This window comes from Lynx rufus, unplaced genomic scaffold, assembly GCF_022079265.1.
Source record: "Lynx rufus isolate CCGP_SWC_20201006 ecotype Redwood Valley unplaced genomic scaffold, mLynRuf1.p SCAF_25, whole genome shotgun sequence".
In the NCBI taxonomy this organism is placed as follows: Eukaryota; Metazoa; Chordata; class Mammalia; order Carnivora; family Felidae; genus Lynx; species Lynx rufus.
The window spans coordinates 11,557,698-11,575,035 of NW_025814840.1; the positions used below are offsets into that span (position 1 = coordinate 11,557,698).

At 38.6% G+C, this 17,338-nt stretch overlaps 1 protein-coding gene across 1 annotated transcript in view; it reads right to left on the reverse strand.

The window, feature by feature from the left end:
- The window catches only part of RYR2 (ryanodine receptor 2), a 544,943-nt gene extending 528,072 nt beyond the window's left edge, over positions 1 to 16,871 (reverse strand). Inside the window, exons 1-2 of the mRNA XM_047088668.1 lie at positions 16,866 to 16,871; positions 16,512 to 16,631 (exon numbers count right to left, since the gene is read on the reverse strand). Of these exons, the coding sequence (XP_046944624.1) occupies positions 16,512 to 16,631; positions 16,866 to 16,871 (126 nt within the window). The remainder of the gene's footprint in view (positions 1 to 16,511; positions 16,632 to 16,865) is intronic.
- Positions 16,872 to 17,338: the final 467 nt, after the last annotated feature.

Consider the following 17,338-nt stretch of genomic DNA (forward strand, 5'->3'; position numbering starts at 1 on the left):
TAATGCATTATTTATGACGGTGAATAATATCCTGGAATGAGAAGTCACTGAAGATAAAATATTGCTCTATCATGTTCCATTAAGGGAAGAAATACTTTTAATTAAAGTGATGCCACAGAAATTGGAGGAAATGGAAAGAGCTCTTGATATTGTTCTATCTACAAGGCTCAACTTGCTTTTTGGAAGCCTGATAAAAACAAACAGTGTTGTTTTATACATGCAGTAGATATGGACCAGTCTTGGAAATCCAGAATCACTGAAGTGTTAGGCTGAAACAGATTTTAAAAATTCTTCTCTCTCTCCTGAGTCCACAAAAAGTAACACCAGAAAACTAAGCTTGTAGCAGTAAGATCATTACATAAGAATTCTTTTTAATTTTTTTAATGTTTTTATTTATTTTTGAGAGAGAGAAAGAGCATGAGTCAGCGAAGGGCAGAGAGTGAGAGAGGGAGACACAGAATCTGAATCAGGCTCCAGGCTCTGAGCTGTCAGCACAGAGCCCGACGTGGGTCTTGAACTTGTAAACCACAAGATCACGTCCTGAGCCAAGGTCGGACACTCAACCAACTGAGCCACACAGGCCTGCCAAGAATCTTTTTTTTTTAATGAATTTTCCCTTTTGGGAGACTTTATTGATAAAACACTGGCCCCAAACTATTACTGATCCCTTTTCTAACTTAAGGTAAAGTTGAATTTGTATTCACACATGTGTAGATTGCATGTGCATATGAGGTATCACTCCAGACATGTACGTATATGCTTCAGTATACTTTCAAAGGGGTCAATATATAGAGAGGCTATTGATACCTTCATTTTATGACAAGCTATTTTACGGATTTCTCTCCTCATCCATCTTGCAGTTTTTCCACTGGTTCTCTTGCAATTCTTAGACTACCACCAATCATCGGCAATGATCTCTTCCTACCCAAGCTTAAGTTTCTATGTCTAATTACATCGGCTCAAACCTACAATACACGCTTGCACAAGAGAGATACTGACCATCCTTCTTTAACTTATACCTAATTCTGATCATGAGCATTTCCCTGTAAATAAAGTGCTCACTTTTTAATTGAAGTCTGTGTATGTGCACAAGTGTTTGTAAATAATGTTTGTGAGCTATCCATCAATTCTTACTTTATAAATTTCTGAAACATACACTCTGAATTTTGTTAATGACTTTTCCCTATCTTCAGAGATATCCAAAGGATTTTTCTCCTTAGGACAACTGACATGAAGAATATTATTAATGATTTTTTTTGGGGGGGGGGGGGCGGATACTGAGCCACTCTTGGATTCCTAGAATAAACCACTGGGTCATAATGCACATTTTAATGCAACATTGGTTTCTTTATTTTTTTATTGTTTTTTAATGTTTATTTATTTTTGAGAGAAAGAGAGAGATACAGAGTGTGAGTGGAGGAGGGGCAGAGAGAGAGAGGGAGACACAGAATCCAAAACAGGTTCCAGGCCCTGAGCTGTCAGCACAGAGCCTCATGCAGGGCCCGAACCCACAGACTGCGAGATCATGACCTGAGCCAAAGTCAGACGCTTAACTGACTGAGCCACGTAGGTGTCCCAACATTGGTTTCTTTAAAAAAATATTTTATTTCAGATTTGTGTATCAATATTCGTAAGTGAAATTGATCCATTGTTTTCCAAAATAATTTTTTAAGATTTTGGAATCCGTGTTATACTTACTTGAAATAAACGGGAAGTTTTCTTTCTTTTCTTATGTTTTGGAATAATTTAAGTAGTATAGGTAAGTAGGGATTATCTGACTCGGTGCATTTCTTGTCAGGAAATTCTTTTACTGCCTTATTTTATTCAATAATTAGTCTGCTCAGACTTTCTGTGCTAAATTTAATTTTTTCCTAGAAAATGATTCATTTCATGAAGATTTTCAAATCCACCTGCATATAATTGAGCAAATGGTCTCTTATGATTTAATTTCCTCTGTTTTGATCATTATCCCCCTCCTTCCTTTATGTAACTTTTAATATTTGAATATCCGTGCTTTTTTTCTTTGTATTGATTGGATTAATTAGCAGTTTGCCTGTTGATTTTTTCAAAGAACCAATTTTTATTTTTTTTTTAATTTTTTTTTCCAACGTTTATTTATTTTTAAGACAGAGAGAGACAGAGCATGAACGGGGGAGGGGCAGAGAGAGAGGGAGACACAGAATCGGAAACAGGCTCCAGGCTCTGAGCCATCAGCCCAGAGCCCGACGTGGGGCTCGAACTCCCGGACCGCGAGATAGTGACCTGGCTGAAGTCGGACGCTTAACCGACTGCGCCACCCAGGCGCCCCAAAGAACCAATTTTTAAATTAACTCATCCATTTCCTTCTTACTCTGTTAATTGCATCCTATCACTTTCTTTTGCTTACTTTATTTTCTAGTTTTTAGGTGGTTGTTGAAGTCATTTGTGGGTTTCTTTTCTTTCATTTTCATTACTTTATAGATTTAATGCTAAAATTCTTATCCTCAGAACTTCCTCAGCTGTGTCTCACATATTCTACATGTCACAATATCATGTATTCATTTTCACTCTGTTCAAGAAATTCTTCAATTTTTATTTGAGGCTCCTACCTTCACTCAACATTTATTTAATAGTGTGGCTTTTTAACTCTTAGGTAGAAGGGACTTTGTGGGGATTTGTCTTTTTCTTTGAAAAATTACTTCTGGTTTTATTTCTGTAGAGTCATGTTTGTATTACTGCTGCTCTTTGCAATTCACTGTGGTTCTCTTTATGTGACCTAAGATATGGTCAATATTCTTTAGTGTTTTTTTTTAATTTTTTTTATGTTTATTTATTTTTTGAGACAGAGACAGAGACAGAGAATGAGCAGGGGAGGGGCTGAGAGAGACCGGGAGACAGAATCTGAAGCAGGCTCCAGGCTCCGAGCTGTCCAGCACAGAGCCCGACATGGGGCTCGAACTCATGGACCATGAGATCATGACCTGAGAAGAAGTCGGATGCTTAACAGACTGAGCCACCCAGGCACCCCAATATACTTTACTGTTTTATGTGAACCTTTTGAGAATGTATACTCTCGGGACACCTGGGTGGCTCAGTCAGTCAAGCATCCCACTTTGGCTCAGATCATAATCTCAGGATTCGTGGGATGGAGCCCTGCACTGGGCTGCGCACCCACAATGCAAAGTCTGCTTGGGACTCTCTCTCTCCGTCTCTCTCTGCCCCTCCTCCACTCATGCTCGTGCGTGCTCTCTCTCTCTCTCTCAAAAATAAATAAAATTTTTTAAAATGTATACTCTCTGAGGTTCAGATTTTGACAAGTCTTTATAAGGTTGACCTCATCGACCTTTTATACGAAGCATTTTACTTATTTTTTCCACTTGAAGTGTGTCATATCTCCTCTTAGTACTGAGTTTCTCTTTCCTCTTGGCACCTGTAGTTTCTGGTTTCAGGAAGTGGTTTCTGTTACTGGGTGCGTACACCTACTTCGTCTTCATTGTGAAGCATACCCCTTAACATTGGTTAGACAGCCCTCTTTGTCTCTTTTCAAGGTTTTTGGTCTCAATTACACCTGGTCAGAGAGTTGAGAAAGTCACTTTATTTTTACTTGTGCTTCTTAGTATACCCCTGTCCAACCTTTTATCTGTACTTTGTTTATCTCTGTTTTAGTATACAAAATGTCGTATTTGGCTATGTTAATCAACCTGAAAATCTTAAGGTCTTCTTATTTCAATAGGTTAAGTCCACTTACAGCTATTGATATGGAAGTTTAATATAATTTTTATAAAGTCTCCCCATTTTTCTCCCGTGTTTTGGTCGTATACCAACTTCACAGTGTCAAGCATGGGACCACTACATGTGATGCTCTCTCCTTCAAATCATCTGGAGTCTCGGCTTCCTGAGTTGCTTCTTGAGCACGTTGCTTGCTCACAACCAGTCCTCATGCCGGAGTCTCTACTGGAGCTCATTCTCCAGTAAATTCCTAAGGAAGGGCTCATGGAAACAATATCCCTAATTTTTTCCATATTCATAGCAGTTTGTTTATAGCTTTTCCACAAAAAGTCAGTTTGGCTGGAATCCTTGACTCCTATTTCCTTTCCTTGAGTTTCTTAAGCATTGGTGTTAACAAATCTGATGACACGTGACCTGCTTTCCTTTAAAAGTGACTTATCCTTTTGCCTGGATTCAACAGATTTTTTCTTCTTTACCTTTAATTAATATACTTTATGAGAATATCTGTCTTGAACAACAAAGAAATTGATTTTCCAAAGTATGCACCATGCTTTGCAATGTGTAGTTTCAAGCAAGCATTCCTGAGTTTTGGTATTTGCCAGGATCTTTTATTTTAAGTACATTAGACATTCTTCTAAGATGTTCTGTTGTGCTTTTTTGAATAGACAATTTTTTTACAGCAGGTTTAGGTTCACAGCAAAACTGAATGAAAGGTACAAAGATTTGCCCATACACTCTCTGCCTGCATAGCCTCCCCCATTATTAACATCCCCCACCACAGTGCTTGGGACATTTGTTATGACAGATGAAACCACACTGATGCATCTAATCATCCAAAGTCCATAGTTTACATTAGGTTCCACTCTCAGTGCTGTGAATTTTATGAATTTTGACAAATGTATAATGACATATATTCATCACTATACTATCATACAGAATAGTTTTGCTGTCTTAAAAATTCTCCATGCTCCACCTATCCATCCCTCCCTTCCTTCCTAACCCTTGGCAACTACTGAACTTTGCACTGGCTCTAGAGCTTTCTCTTTTCCAGAATGTCATATAGCAGGAATCCTACAGTATGTAGGTTTTTATATTGGCTTCTTTCACTCAGTAATATGCATTTAAGTTTCCACCATGTCCTTTTGTGGCTTGAGAGTTCATTTTCTTTTAGTGATGAATACTATTCCATCATCTGTATATACCACAGTTTATACTGTTCATTTACTGAAGCACACCTTGACTGCTTCCAAGTTTTGGCAATGATGAATAAAGTTTCTATAAACATCCATGTGCAACTTTTTGCATGGCCGTTAAGTTTTCAACTCCTTTGGGTAAATACCAAGGAGTACCATTCCTGGATCATGGTAAGGTCATAATTAGTTTGGTAAGAAACTGCCAACCTGTCTTTCAACATGGCTGAATCATTCACCATCGTCACCAACCAGAAATGAGAATCCCCGTTGCTCCACATCCCCACCATCATTTGGTGGTGTCAGTGTTCTGGAATCTGGCCAATCTAATAGAGTTAGTGGTACCCCATTGTTTTCATTGTCACTGCCCTGATGACATATCATTTGGAGCAATTTTTCATGTGCTTATTTGTCATGTGGATATCTTCTTTGGTGAGGAGTCCGTTAAGGTGTTCAGCCCATTTTTTAATCCATTTGTTTGCTTTCTTACTTCTGACTTTTAGGAGTTCTTTCGATATTTTAGGTAACAATCCTTCATCAGATGTGTCTTTTCCAAGTTTTTTCTCCCAGTCTGAGGCTTATCTTCTCATTCTTATGACACTATTTTTCCTCAGACCACATGTTTCTAACTTTAATGAAGTCCAGCTTACCAATTTATTCTTTTATGGGTTGTGCTTTTGGTGTTATATGAAAAAGGCATCACCATACCCAACATTCCCTAGGTTTTCTACTATGTCATTTTCTAGGATTTTGTAGTTTTACATTTTAAAATCTGTGATCCATTTTGAGTTAATTTTTGTGAAGAGTATAATGTCTCTGTCTAGATTTACTTTTTTTTTTAATTAAGATGTCCAGTTATTCCAGCACCTCTTACTGGGAAAGACTATTTTCCCTCCATTGTATTACTTTTGCTCCTTTGTCAAAAATCAGTTGACTATATTTGTAAGTCTACTCCTGGACCCTCTATTCTGTTCCACTGATCTACTGGTATATTCTTTCACCAATACCACACTGTCTTTAACATTGTGGCTTTATAAGGAAACTTTGTTTTCTCCTTCAATATTACTCTATTCTGGGTCTTTTGCCTCTCCAAATAAACTTCAAAACAGTTTGTCAATATCTGCAAAATAACGTGCTAGGATTCTGATAGGGATTGCATTAAATCTATAAATCAAGTTAGACGAACTAACATTTTGATAACATTGAGTCTTCCTATTCATGAACATAGAATATCTCCCCATTTATTTAGTTGTTCCTTGATATCTTTCATCTGAGTTTTTATTTTGGATCTTATGGTATTTTGTTAGGTTTATACCTAGGGTTTTTTCTTTTTTTCTTTTTTTTTTTTTGCATTCTAATATAAATGGTATTGTGTTTAAATTTCAAATTCTACTTGTTCACTGATGGTACATAGGACAGCAATTGAGTTTTGTATATTAGAATTGTAACCTGCAACCTTGCTGTAATTTATTAACACTAGAAGGTTTTAGTTGATTCTTTCAGATTTTCTACATAGATGAAAAGATCATCTGCAGTTTTATTTCTTCCTTCCCCAGCTGTATGCCTTTTTTATCTTTCTTGTCTTATTGCATTGGCTAGGACTTCTAGGATAATGTTGAAAATCAGGGGTGAGAGGGGACATCTTTGGCTTGTTACTGATCTTAGTGGGAAAACTTCAGCTTTCTCACTATTAAGATGTTAGCTATAGGTTTTCTATACATAGTTCTTGGGAAGTTGAGAAAGTTTCCCTCTATTCCTGTTTACTGAGAGTTTTTATCATGAATAGGTGTTGGGTTTTGTCAAAGGCTATTCCTGAGCCTATTAATATGATTGTATGACTTTTCATTTTTTCTCAGTTGATGTGATAAATTATACGACTTGATTTTTGAACCTGAACCAGCCTTTCTCAACTGGGATAAATCTTATGTGGTGATAGCATATAATTCTTTTTATACGCTGTTGGATTCAATTTGATAATATTTTATAAGGATTTTTGCATTTGTTTATGAGAGGTATTTACCTTCAGGGTTTTTTTCCCTAGTAATGTGTTTGGTTTTGATTTTAGAATAATTTTGGCCTCAGAGAATGAGTTAGGAAATATTTCTTTTGCTTCTGAAAGAGATTATAGTTAACTGGTCTAGTTTCTTCTTTAAATGCTTGATGGTTTAAATGATTTAAATTCACCATTCATCTGGGCCTGCTGCTTTTAGTACGGAAAGTTATTAATTGTTGATTCAATTTAATACCTATAAGCCTATTCAGGTTGTCTATATCTTCTTGTGTGAATTTTGGCAGATTGTGTCTTTCAAGGGATTTGTCCATTCCCCCAATATATCAAATTTTGGGGCAGAGAATTATAGTATTGTTTATTATCTATTTAATGTCTGTGGGACCTATAGTGATGTCTCTTATTTTTGATATTTGTAATTTGTATTCTCCTTTTTTCTTAATTAGCCTGGCTAGAAACTTACTAATTTTATTGCTCTGTTCAATAAATACAGCTTTTTAAAATTGATTTTGATTTTCTGTTTTCAATTTTATTGATTTCTGCTCTAATTCTTTTCATTTCTTTTCTTAGACTTACTTTGGATTTAATTTGTTCTTCTCTTTCATGGAAGTTTAGATTATTGATTTTAGATCTTCCTCTTTTTTAATAGATGCACCCAGTCCTTTAAATTTCTTTAAATTTCTAAACATTGCTTTTGCTGCATCCCACAAATTTGGTAAGTTGTGTTTTCATTTTAATTTAGTTCAAAATATTTTTAAATTTATCTTAAGATTTATTAACCAAGTGTTATTTAAAGGTGTTACTTAATCTCCAAGTATTCTGAGATTTTCAACCTTTCTGTTTTAATTCACTTGTTGTCTAAGATCAGACATTGCATGATCTCTGTTCTTTTAAATTTGTTAAGTTGTACGTTATGGCCCAGAATATGGTCTATCTTGGTCAATGGGTCCACATGAGCTTGAGAAAAATATGCATTCTGCTACCGTTGGATAAAGTATTCCATACATACCCATGACATCCAGTTGATGGATAGTGTTGTGTGGTTCAACTATGCCCTTACTAATTTTCTGCCTTTTGGATCTCCCCATTTCTGATAAAGGAGGACAGAAGTCTCCAACTATTACAGTGGATTCATCTATTTTTCCTTGTAGTTCTATTAGTTTCTTCCTCACATACTTTGATGCTCTGTTGTTACACGCATACATGTTAAGGATTGTTATGTCTTCTTAGAAAATTGATTCCTTTATAATCATATAATGCCCTTCTTTCCCCCTGATAATTTTCCTTGCCCAAAAGGCTGCTATTCCTACTTTTTCAATTATTTTTAGCATGATATAGCTTTCTCCATCCACTTACTTTTAATCTATGTGTCTTTATATTTAAGGTGGGTTTCTTGCAGGCAAGAAATAGTTGGGTGTCATCTTTGATCCACTCTGACAATCTCAGTCTTTTAATTCGTGCATTCAGACCGTTGATGTTCAAAGTAATTCTTGACACAGTTGGATTAAGATCTACATATTTGTTTCTGTTTTCTATTTGTTGCCCTTATTCTTTGCTCTACTTTTGTCTTCCATTCTTTTTCTGCCTTCGGTGACTTTAATTGAATATTTCATATGATTTTACTTTCTCTCCATTCTTCACATATAAGTTATACTTTTTCTCTTTTTTAGACAGTGTGAGCAGAGGAGAGGGGCATGGGAGGGGTGAGAGAGAGAGAGAGAGAAAGAGAGAGACAGAGAGACAGAAAGAGAGAGAGAGAGAGAGAGAATCTTAAGCTGGCTCCACGCTCAGTGCAGAACCCAACACGGGGCTCAATCCCATGACTTTGGGATCATGACATGAGCTGAAAGTAAAAGTCAAATGCTCAACCAACTGAGCCACCCAGGCATTCCCCCCCTTCTTTTTTTTCTTTTTACTTTTTTAAAGTGGTTTTCTTAGAGTTTGCAATATACATTTACAACCAATCTGAGTCCACTTTCAAATAACATTATATTTGCTATTCCACGGATAGTGAAAGTACCTTTTAACAAAACAATCCTAATTCATTCCTCATCCTTTGTAGAAATGCTATTATTCATTTCACTTACACATAAGCATACATAGGCAAATACAGTGTTGCTGTTACTATTTTGAACAAACTTTTATCTATTATATCAATTAAGAATAAGAAAAATTAAAAAAACTTTAATTTTACCTTCACCAATGCTTCCTTCCTTCCTTTATGTAAACTCAAGTTTCTGAGCTTCCTTCTTGCTGAAGAATTTCTTTCAATGTTTCCTATAAGCCAGGTCTACTGGCAAAAAATTTCTTCAATTTTTGTCTGAGAAAGTCATTTCTTCTTCACTTCTAAAGGGCAATTTTGCAGGATACAGAATTCTAGGTTGATAGCTTTTCCCTCCCAACATTTTAAATATTTCACTTTATTCCCTTCTTTCTTGCATAGTTTCCAAAAAATTGGATGCAATTCTTATCTTTGCCCTTTTACAGGTATAAAGTGTTTCTTCCTCTGGCTTCTTTCAGGATGTTTTCTTTATCTTTAATTTTCTGTACCTTGAAAATGATATGCCTACGTGTAGTGGGGTTTTTGCATTCACTCTTCTTTGCGTTGTCTTAACTTCTTGGACCTGTGGTTAGATATTGTAGAATAACTTGCAGAAATTCTCAGTCATTATTATTTCAAATATTTCTTCTATTCCTTTCATCATGGTTCTAGAATTTTTTGGTAGTTGTCCTACAGTTCTTGGGTATTCTGTCCTGTTTTTTTTTTTTTAACGTTTGTTTATTTTTGAGAGACAGAGAGAGACAGCAGCAGGGGCAGAGAGAGAGAGAGAGAGAGAGAGAGAGAAGAGACACACAATCTGAAGCAGACTCCAGGCTCCAAGCTGTCAGCACAGAGCCCAATGCGGGGCTTGAACTCACGAACTGAGATCATGACCTGAAGAGAAGTTGAATGCTCAACTCACTGAGCCACCCAGGCGCCCCTGTCCTGTTTTTTTCCAATCCAACTTTTTTCTTTGCTTTTCAGTTTTGGAGGTTTCTATGGAGATATCCTCAAACTCACAGATTCTTTGCTCAGCCGAGTCCAGTCTAATAATAAGCCCATCAAAGGCATTCTTAATTTCCGTCAGTGTTTTTCTGCTCCAGCATTTCTTTTTTTCTTTCTTTGAATTCCATCTCTCTGCTTGCATTGCCCATCTGTTCTTGCAGGCTGTCTATTTTATGAACTGGAGCCTTTAGCATATTAATCATAGTTGTTTTAAATTCCTGGTCTGGTAATTCCAACACTGCTGCCATATCGGAGTCTGGTTCTGATCCCTGTTCTGTCCCTTCCAAATGTGTTTACTGCCTTTCAGTACTTGGGTTTTTTGTTTGTTTGTTTGTTTTTTCTTGATAGCCACACACGAAGTACTGGGTAAAGGGAATTGCTGTAAACAAGCCTTTAGTAACGTGCTGGTAAGGTACGGGAAGAGGAAGTGTTTTCTGGTTCTGTTATTAGGTCTCAGACTTTCAGTGAGCCTGTTGTTCTGGACTGTGAATTTCACAAGTTTCTCAGTATTCCCCCTCTTAGGTGGCACGGGATGGCTAAGGTGGGCTGGAGTCGGGAATTTCCTTTCCCCTGGGTAGGTCAGTCACTGACATAATTGCAGCAGGTAGAGCTCTGGTAAAACAGGTTCTCCAGAGGGCATATCTTGTTAAAAACATAATCCTCTGGAATATCTCAAAACGGTTCTTTTTCCCTCTCCCTGGCAGAAGCACCAGGGAATTTTCCTCCAATATTCACTGTGAGAACCGGGGGGAGCCCCAGGAGGGAAAACTCCCAAAAGTGTGGGGCCCTGGGATTTTCTAAGGCTTAGAGCCGTCCACACGGAGCCCCCGGCAATTTATCAGTTCAGTTCAGGTTGTCCCATCAGGCACCGGTTCCTTAGAGGTCACTGCTCATGTGAGCTGTGATTCTGTGCACCTGCCTGTCGCTCTCTCCGATTTGGGGGCAGAAGTTTGCCCTGTGACCTCACTGCCTCACGGATCTAAGAAGGGTTGTTGGTTTTTCAGTTTGCCCAGCTTTTTACTTATTGTTAGGACAGAGTGGCAACTTCCAAGCATCTTACGTGCTGGACAAGAACCTGGAAGCCTCTCAGGTGCTTTCATCTCTTTCCTCTAGTTTTGGGTTTTGTTTTGTTTTTTTAACAGGTTTTCACTTTTCCCTCTTCTGTTACTCTTAAGGCATTACCATGGGTTTATACGCTCTGGTGTCCTTTCCAAAAGTTAGTGTGTCTGTGATTTACAATTCAGTCCTGTGATCTTTCAGCTCTTTTCAAATCTTTCTCTTCTCTACTCACCTTTTTTTCTGAGTTTATAATCTATGCTGTTGTCTCTGAATTTCTTTAGTTCATTTTGAAACATCATGTAACAGTTTTAAGTCTGGTGGACCTGACTTAAAATTATTCTGCTCTTTATTCTGTCTCTTTAACATATAAAAGCATGCATATATATATATATATATATATATATATCTGCATATATACCTGTATATATATATGTAATATATAAAAGGTAACTTCAAATAACTATGTAAATAAATATAAACTAGATTACTCCACCCATTATTATAAATTACACATAATTATATATGTATATATACACATATGGTTTTATATAAATTATAGTTATATGTATATATATATATACATATATATATAACATATATCTTTATATAAATATAAATACATAAATTACATGTAATTTATATAATTATGTGTATATATAACTGTTTTACATATAGCATAATTTTATGTACATGACATAAATGGTATAATTACACATATAATATATATGTGCACTATACATTTATGCGTATATGTATATATAATGTAATTTATATATAATTTATATATAAAATAATTTATATGTAAATATTTATATATTTAAATATATGAATATAGTATATATCAATGTATCATATATTTCTATATTAAATATAAAAATAATTATATAAAAGAACATATATGAAATAAATAACATATAGAAATATTTTTATATATTTATAAATATATAATAAAAAGAGAGACACCAACCAGGAGCAGAATTATGTCTACAGGTAACAAAAACATTTCAGAAAAACAGATAAGGCTGGAAGGAGCTTCTTTGGACAAAAGGAGAATGGGTCAGCTTCTCTAGCGGCACGGCTCTAGGCAACTTGTTCTTCTGTTTTTACCCAGTATTTAAAACACAGCCTTTCTTTTCTGAGATCTGGTGGCTCTGTTTCCCTCCCTCCCTTTTACCTGATCCCTGTCTGTTCTTTGCCCCTATCACCCTGCTCGATCCATATTTGATTCTCAAAAGCTTATTCTCAAAGTAAGGCTTGTCTGAGGGTGCCTGGGTGCTCAGTCGGTTAAGCATCACAGTCCATGAGTTCAAGCCCCGCATCGGGCTCTGTGCTAACAGCTTGGAGCCTGGAACCTGCTTTGGATTCCGGGTCTCCCTCTCTTTCTACCTCTCCCTGCTTGTGCCTTGTCTTTCCCTGTCTCTCAAAAATAAACAGTAAAAAATATTTATTAAAAAAAACATAAGGCCTATCTGGAAGGGGTTTTACTAGATTAGCTTCCAAAGTCATGGGCCAAGATTGCTCCAGAAATACCCGTTCTTACCATATCTCCTTTGCTCCCTCTTGGTTTCAGCTGCTGTTTCCACACTGGCCCACTATGCTCTCCATGAGTACTTGTAACTGATTTTTGGACACGACAGAAATGGTGCTGTCTTTCCTCCACTTCCTGTCATTCATGTCCCAACACATACGTGGGGATAACGTGTCACCTAGTAACGCGTCACTGTATTGTGTGTGTACGTGAAGTTCTGCTCTCTTCCAAGCTCTGCCTACTTTTACGTAAAGACTCGCAGAGATGAAACCCTCTGCCTCTCTGAGAGCTTCTCATTTCCCCTCAAAGTGAATGAGAGCAGGTGGGTCTATCTCAAAGTGACTGGGTTCCTAAAAGCAAAAGCCTGACTTCTCAATCGTAAAACAAAGAAAATGAAAAGTCATTCATATAAAGAATGTGCAGTAAATATCCGTGATTCTAATTTAGGAATGACTAAGCTGAGGTAGCATCAGATCTGACGTTTGCATGTTCTTCAGGAAAACCTATGCTGCAGTTCCGAGCCATTCTCTTTCAGGCAGAAATCAGCATGCAGAGATATCCTAGCAGCATGAAACAGTCTTCTGGAAAAGAGAGCCCTGTCTTTGATTAAAAGATTCTGCAGCTTAAGACATTTCTGGGATCATTTCCAGGAACGCATATATAATTTACAGTGACTGACTCCTTGCTCACTGCCAATGATAACTTTGTTCTCTCCACTTTTATAATCAATACAGGAGACAACAAACTCGAGAGGGGGAAAAAGGACCATCTCCCATTTTCCACCAATGAAAGTCAAAACCAGATACACCTGCACAAACCACATCTGTACCCAGGCTTACATACTTTAAACACGAACGGAGATCCGGAGCTTTGACTCCGTTATTACTGAAAGTTAAAAGTCTATAAAAAATATAATTGGCCTAAGATCAGCGGTCTCCCCTCAAACTTAATGGTCCGCTAAGTTTTGTGGATCACTTACTAGGTCAAGGCACTGTGCTCGTTACCGAGCAGTAAGAGTTAAGAAAATAAATCAATACGCTCTGGTCCTCAGGGAATTCAGAAGCTGGTCTATGTGTCTGGGAGCATACATACATATGGATATAGTCAGGGAGAGAAAGTGGTGCAGATATTATACAGAATGAATCCCACTGGGCAACAAAACAGAAGTATAAACAAAGCACTTAAGAAGCACAGAGAAGAGAATTCAGGAACTTGGGAAAAAGCAGCCCAGAATAAGGACTATTTGAAATAGCTCTTGAAAGACAAGCAGGATTTCAGCAGGCAGAAAAGTACAGGAAGGATATACGAGAACAAAGGCAAATGGAAACATGGGGGAAAAAAACAAAACAAAAACCTGACATTGCAGCAGGTTTTCAAGTAAGACTGTACTTATGTTGTAAGAACTTAAGGGGCGCCTGGGTGGCTCAGTTGGCTTAGTATCTGACTTTGGTTCAGATCATGATCTCACCGCGTGTAAGCTCAAGCCCCGCATCAGGCTCTGTGCTGACAGCTCGGAGCCTGGAGCCTGCTTTGGATTCTGTGTCTCCCTCTCTCTCTGCCCCTCCCCTGCTCATGCTCTGTCTCTGTCTCAAAAATAAATAATAAAAAAAAAAATTAAAAAATTTGAGGGGCACCTCGTGGCTCAGTTGGTTAAGTGTCTGACTTTGGCTCAGGTCATGATCTCTTGGTTCATGAGTTTGAGCCCCGCATCAGGCTCTGTGCTGACAGCTCAGAGCCTGGGCCTGCTTCGGATTCTGTGTCTCCCTCTCTCTGCCCCTCCCCTGCTTACATTCCGTTTCTCTGTTTCTCTCTCTCTCTCTCTCTCTCTCTCTCTCTCTCTCTCTCTCTCTGTCAAAAATAAACATTAAGAAAGATTTAAAAAAAAAAGTTCAAATTGGTTTACTGGACTTCAACTGCTACTTCATTCTATGCTTGATGAACAACCTCAGTATCTCATCCTTCAGGCAAATTTTCAAATACACGAGCGAAGAATAAAACAAAATGACAACAAAAAAAGGTTCAGGCGGTCAGTTCACTAGGTCATCAGTTAACAATGAGATAGTTAATGCCTCCGAGGAAGTAACCAGTTTACATGGATTAGTGCCCTGACTGCCACAGGAGATGCCCACTGCCGAGTAGGAAGCATTCATTTTTAGTGCTGGAAACCAGCTCTTCCGTTAAAGGAACAAGAAAACAATAGCCAGTACTGTGTTCCACACAAGGGAAAAATCAAGAACCAGCTAACTAAATGGTGTGCCTGGTTCCAGCCACTACAAAATAGCAGAAACCACAGGGAACATCCTAAATGTTAAAATGCTTAGTATTTTCTTTTTAAGAAGACCATTTTTCACGACTGACAAGTGTCACAGTCATTAATACAAAGAGAATGCTGAATAAACACTTGTAAAATTAAAACAGATCTAAGTAACAGGGGCACCTGGGTGGCTCAGTCGGTTAAGCAACCAGCTCTTGGTTTCAGCTCAGGTCATGGTGTCATGGTTCATGAGTTCAAGCCCCGCATCCAGTTCTGTGTTGACAGCATGGAGCCTGCTTTGGATTCTGTCTCCCTCTCTCTCCGCCCCTCCCCTGCTCACTCTCTCTTTCTCAAAAATAAATAAATAAACATTTAAAAATAAGTAAATAAATCTATGGAGAGCTATAAAATGCACCATGATCACGTTTTGCCACCGACTATTAAAATGGTAGTAAAGTTACTAACATTGAATTATTATAATTCAGTTATAATTTAATAATTATATTATTAAAATTGTAATTTATTATTATTATTATTATAAATGAATCATGTGTACACAGTGCTCAGTATTATTTCACAGAATTATAATTATTTCACCAGAGAAGTACTGTGGTATAAAGGAAAGAATGAAGCATTTGAAGTCAAATGGCCAAGGTCAAAGCATGGAAGAATCGTTCCTGACACTGTTGTGTCAAGGCCCGGGACCTGGCCTCTGTTAGCTTTCCAAATCCTCCCCTGTGCAGTGAATTTGAGAGCAACAGCAACACTCTTACCACAACAACGGAGTAAGACTGCCCGTCAAAGGGTTCTGGACGTCAGGAAGTACTACGCAAAAAACGACTACACTGACCAATTTCTGGTTGACTTCCCACCCACGAGACATCTTCATTTCCTCTTTCCCTCATTCGACACAATCTAATCTTTCAGCACATGGTGCGAGTCCCGAAAGCAAGTTCTCAATCTCCCCCTCCAGATCCCCCACCATTGCTGTGGTCCGAAGACCCAGCAGCTCGCGTCCAGACTTCCACAGACACCTTCCAACCATCTCCCTGCTTCCATGCTTGCTCTCTCAACACCCTCCAAACCCCACGAGAGCCAGGACGATCTTGGCAACGTCTACATCAGATCGCATCACTCACCTGCTCCAATGGCCTCCCTTCATCCCAGGGAGAAACCTCAGCTCCTGGCTGTGGCCTGGAAGGCCTTCCAAGACCGGGCCCCAGTGACAACTCCTCTTCCTAACCAGGGGCCCCTGCATCATCTGGTTCCTCTTTCCGGAATGTTCCAGAGTACTTAGTACTGCTTACTCTCTCACTTCACTCCAAACTCCTCAAATGTCACTGCCTCAGCAAGCCTTCCCCAAACACCCTTTGTGAAAGGGCGAGTCCCTGCCCCATTAATCTCTACCCTATCACTCCACATTCTCCATAGCGCTTTGTTCTGAAATCACACCACTTATTTACTTGTTTACTTGTCCGCGAGGATATAAACACCACGACGGGGCAAGGGCTTTGTTTGATTCTTGCCAACAATCCTATCTGACTTCCTTACAAAGAGTGGGGGTCCAGCTAGAAACTTGCTTCGTGAAGAGTCAAAACATCTTCCACACCCCCTCTCGTTTATTCTGCTCCACAGACAATTACAGAGGGCCCGTCAATAACTTGACTGCCATGAGTAAAACCCCAATATCTGAACAGCCTCCCAGGGCTTTATCCCACCTTGGAATTCGAAGTAGACTCCAGGAAGCAAAGTCTGTTGCCAAACCCTTCCGCTGCCAAGCACAGTTTCTGTTGTTCTTTGTGGATGGTCGCGGTGCACTGTAGGACCACTTCATCGTCCTGCAAAAAGAGAAAAAGGAGAAAAAGTTAGAGATCTGACATGACAAGGCGGTCTAACTCTGATCTTGGACACTATTACTTTAGTGCATATTAAAAAGCAGAGACAAAGGGAACAACAACTCGCCAAAAAGACCCACGAGTCAATCCCTAGAGAATGTCTACTTGTAAAAAAAGGTAACGGGGTGGCAGGAGAAAGAGGGTGCAGCCACTCAACTCAGCCAACAGTTCTCTCACTCTCATTGCTGATCCCCAGAGGCAACCCACACGAGGAAAGGTAAAATACAAAATTCCCACGTTAGCACTCTTACACGCCGCTTTAATCATCCAAATTACAAAGAAATTTCCTGACACACGCCTAGGACATCACGAATCATCAAGAACGACATGGGTTCCAACAGCAGGCACACACATCGCTCCAAAACCAGCAGAGGAAAACAGGTCAAGAATGGACCAACCCAGAAAGTCACCCCAGTTCATCCACACACCGGCTACTTGTCCATGTTTGAAAGGACCCTTGGTTGCTTAGAAATGGGCAGAGAGAGGATTTGCTAGTTCAGTCCTGTGAAACCCAACACTGGCTTCCAATTAACTAAGCAGCCTTACAGGACAAGTTATACAAGGGGGAAGATGGTAAATGGGACGACTCTGTGTAGGCAACATGAGGACTGCAAGAAACACAGGCCTGAGAATTAGCCATGGCTGGATTC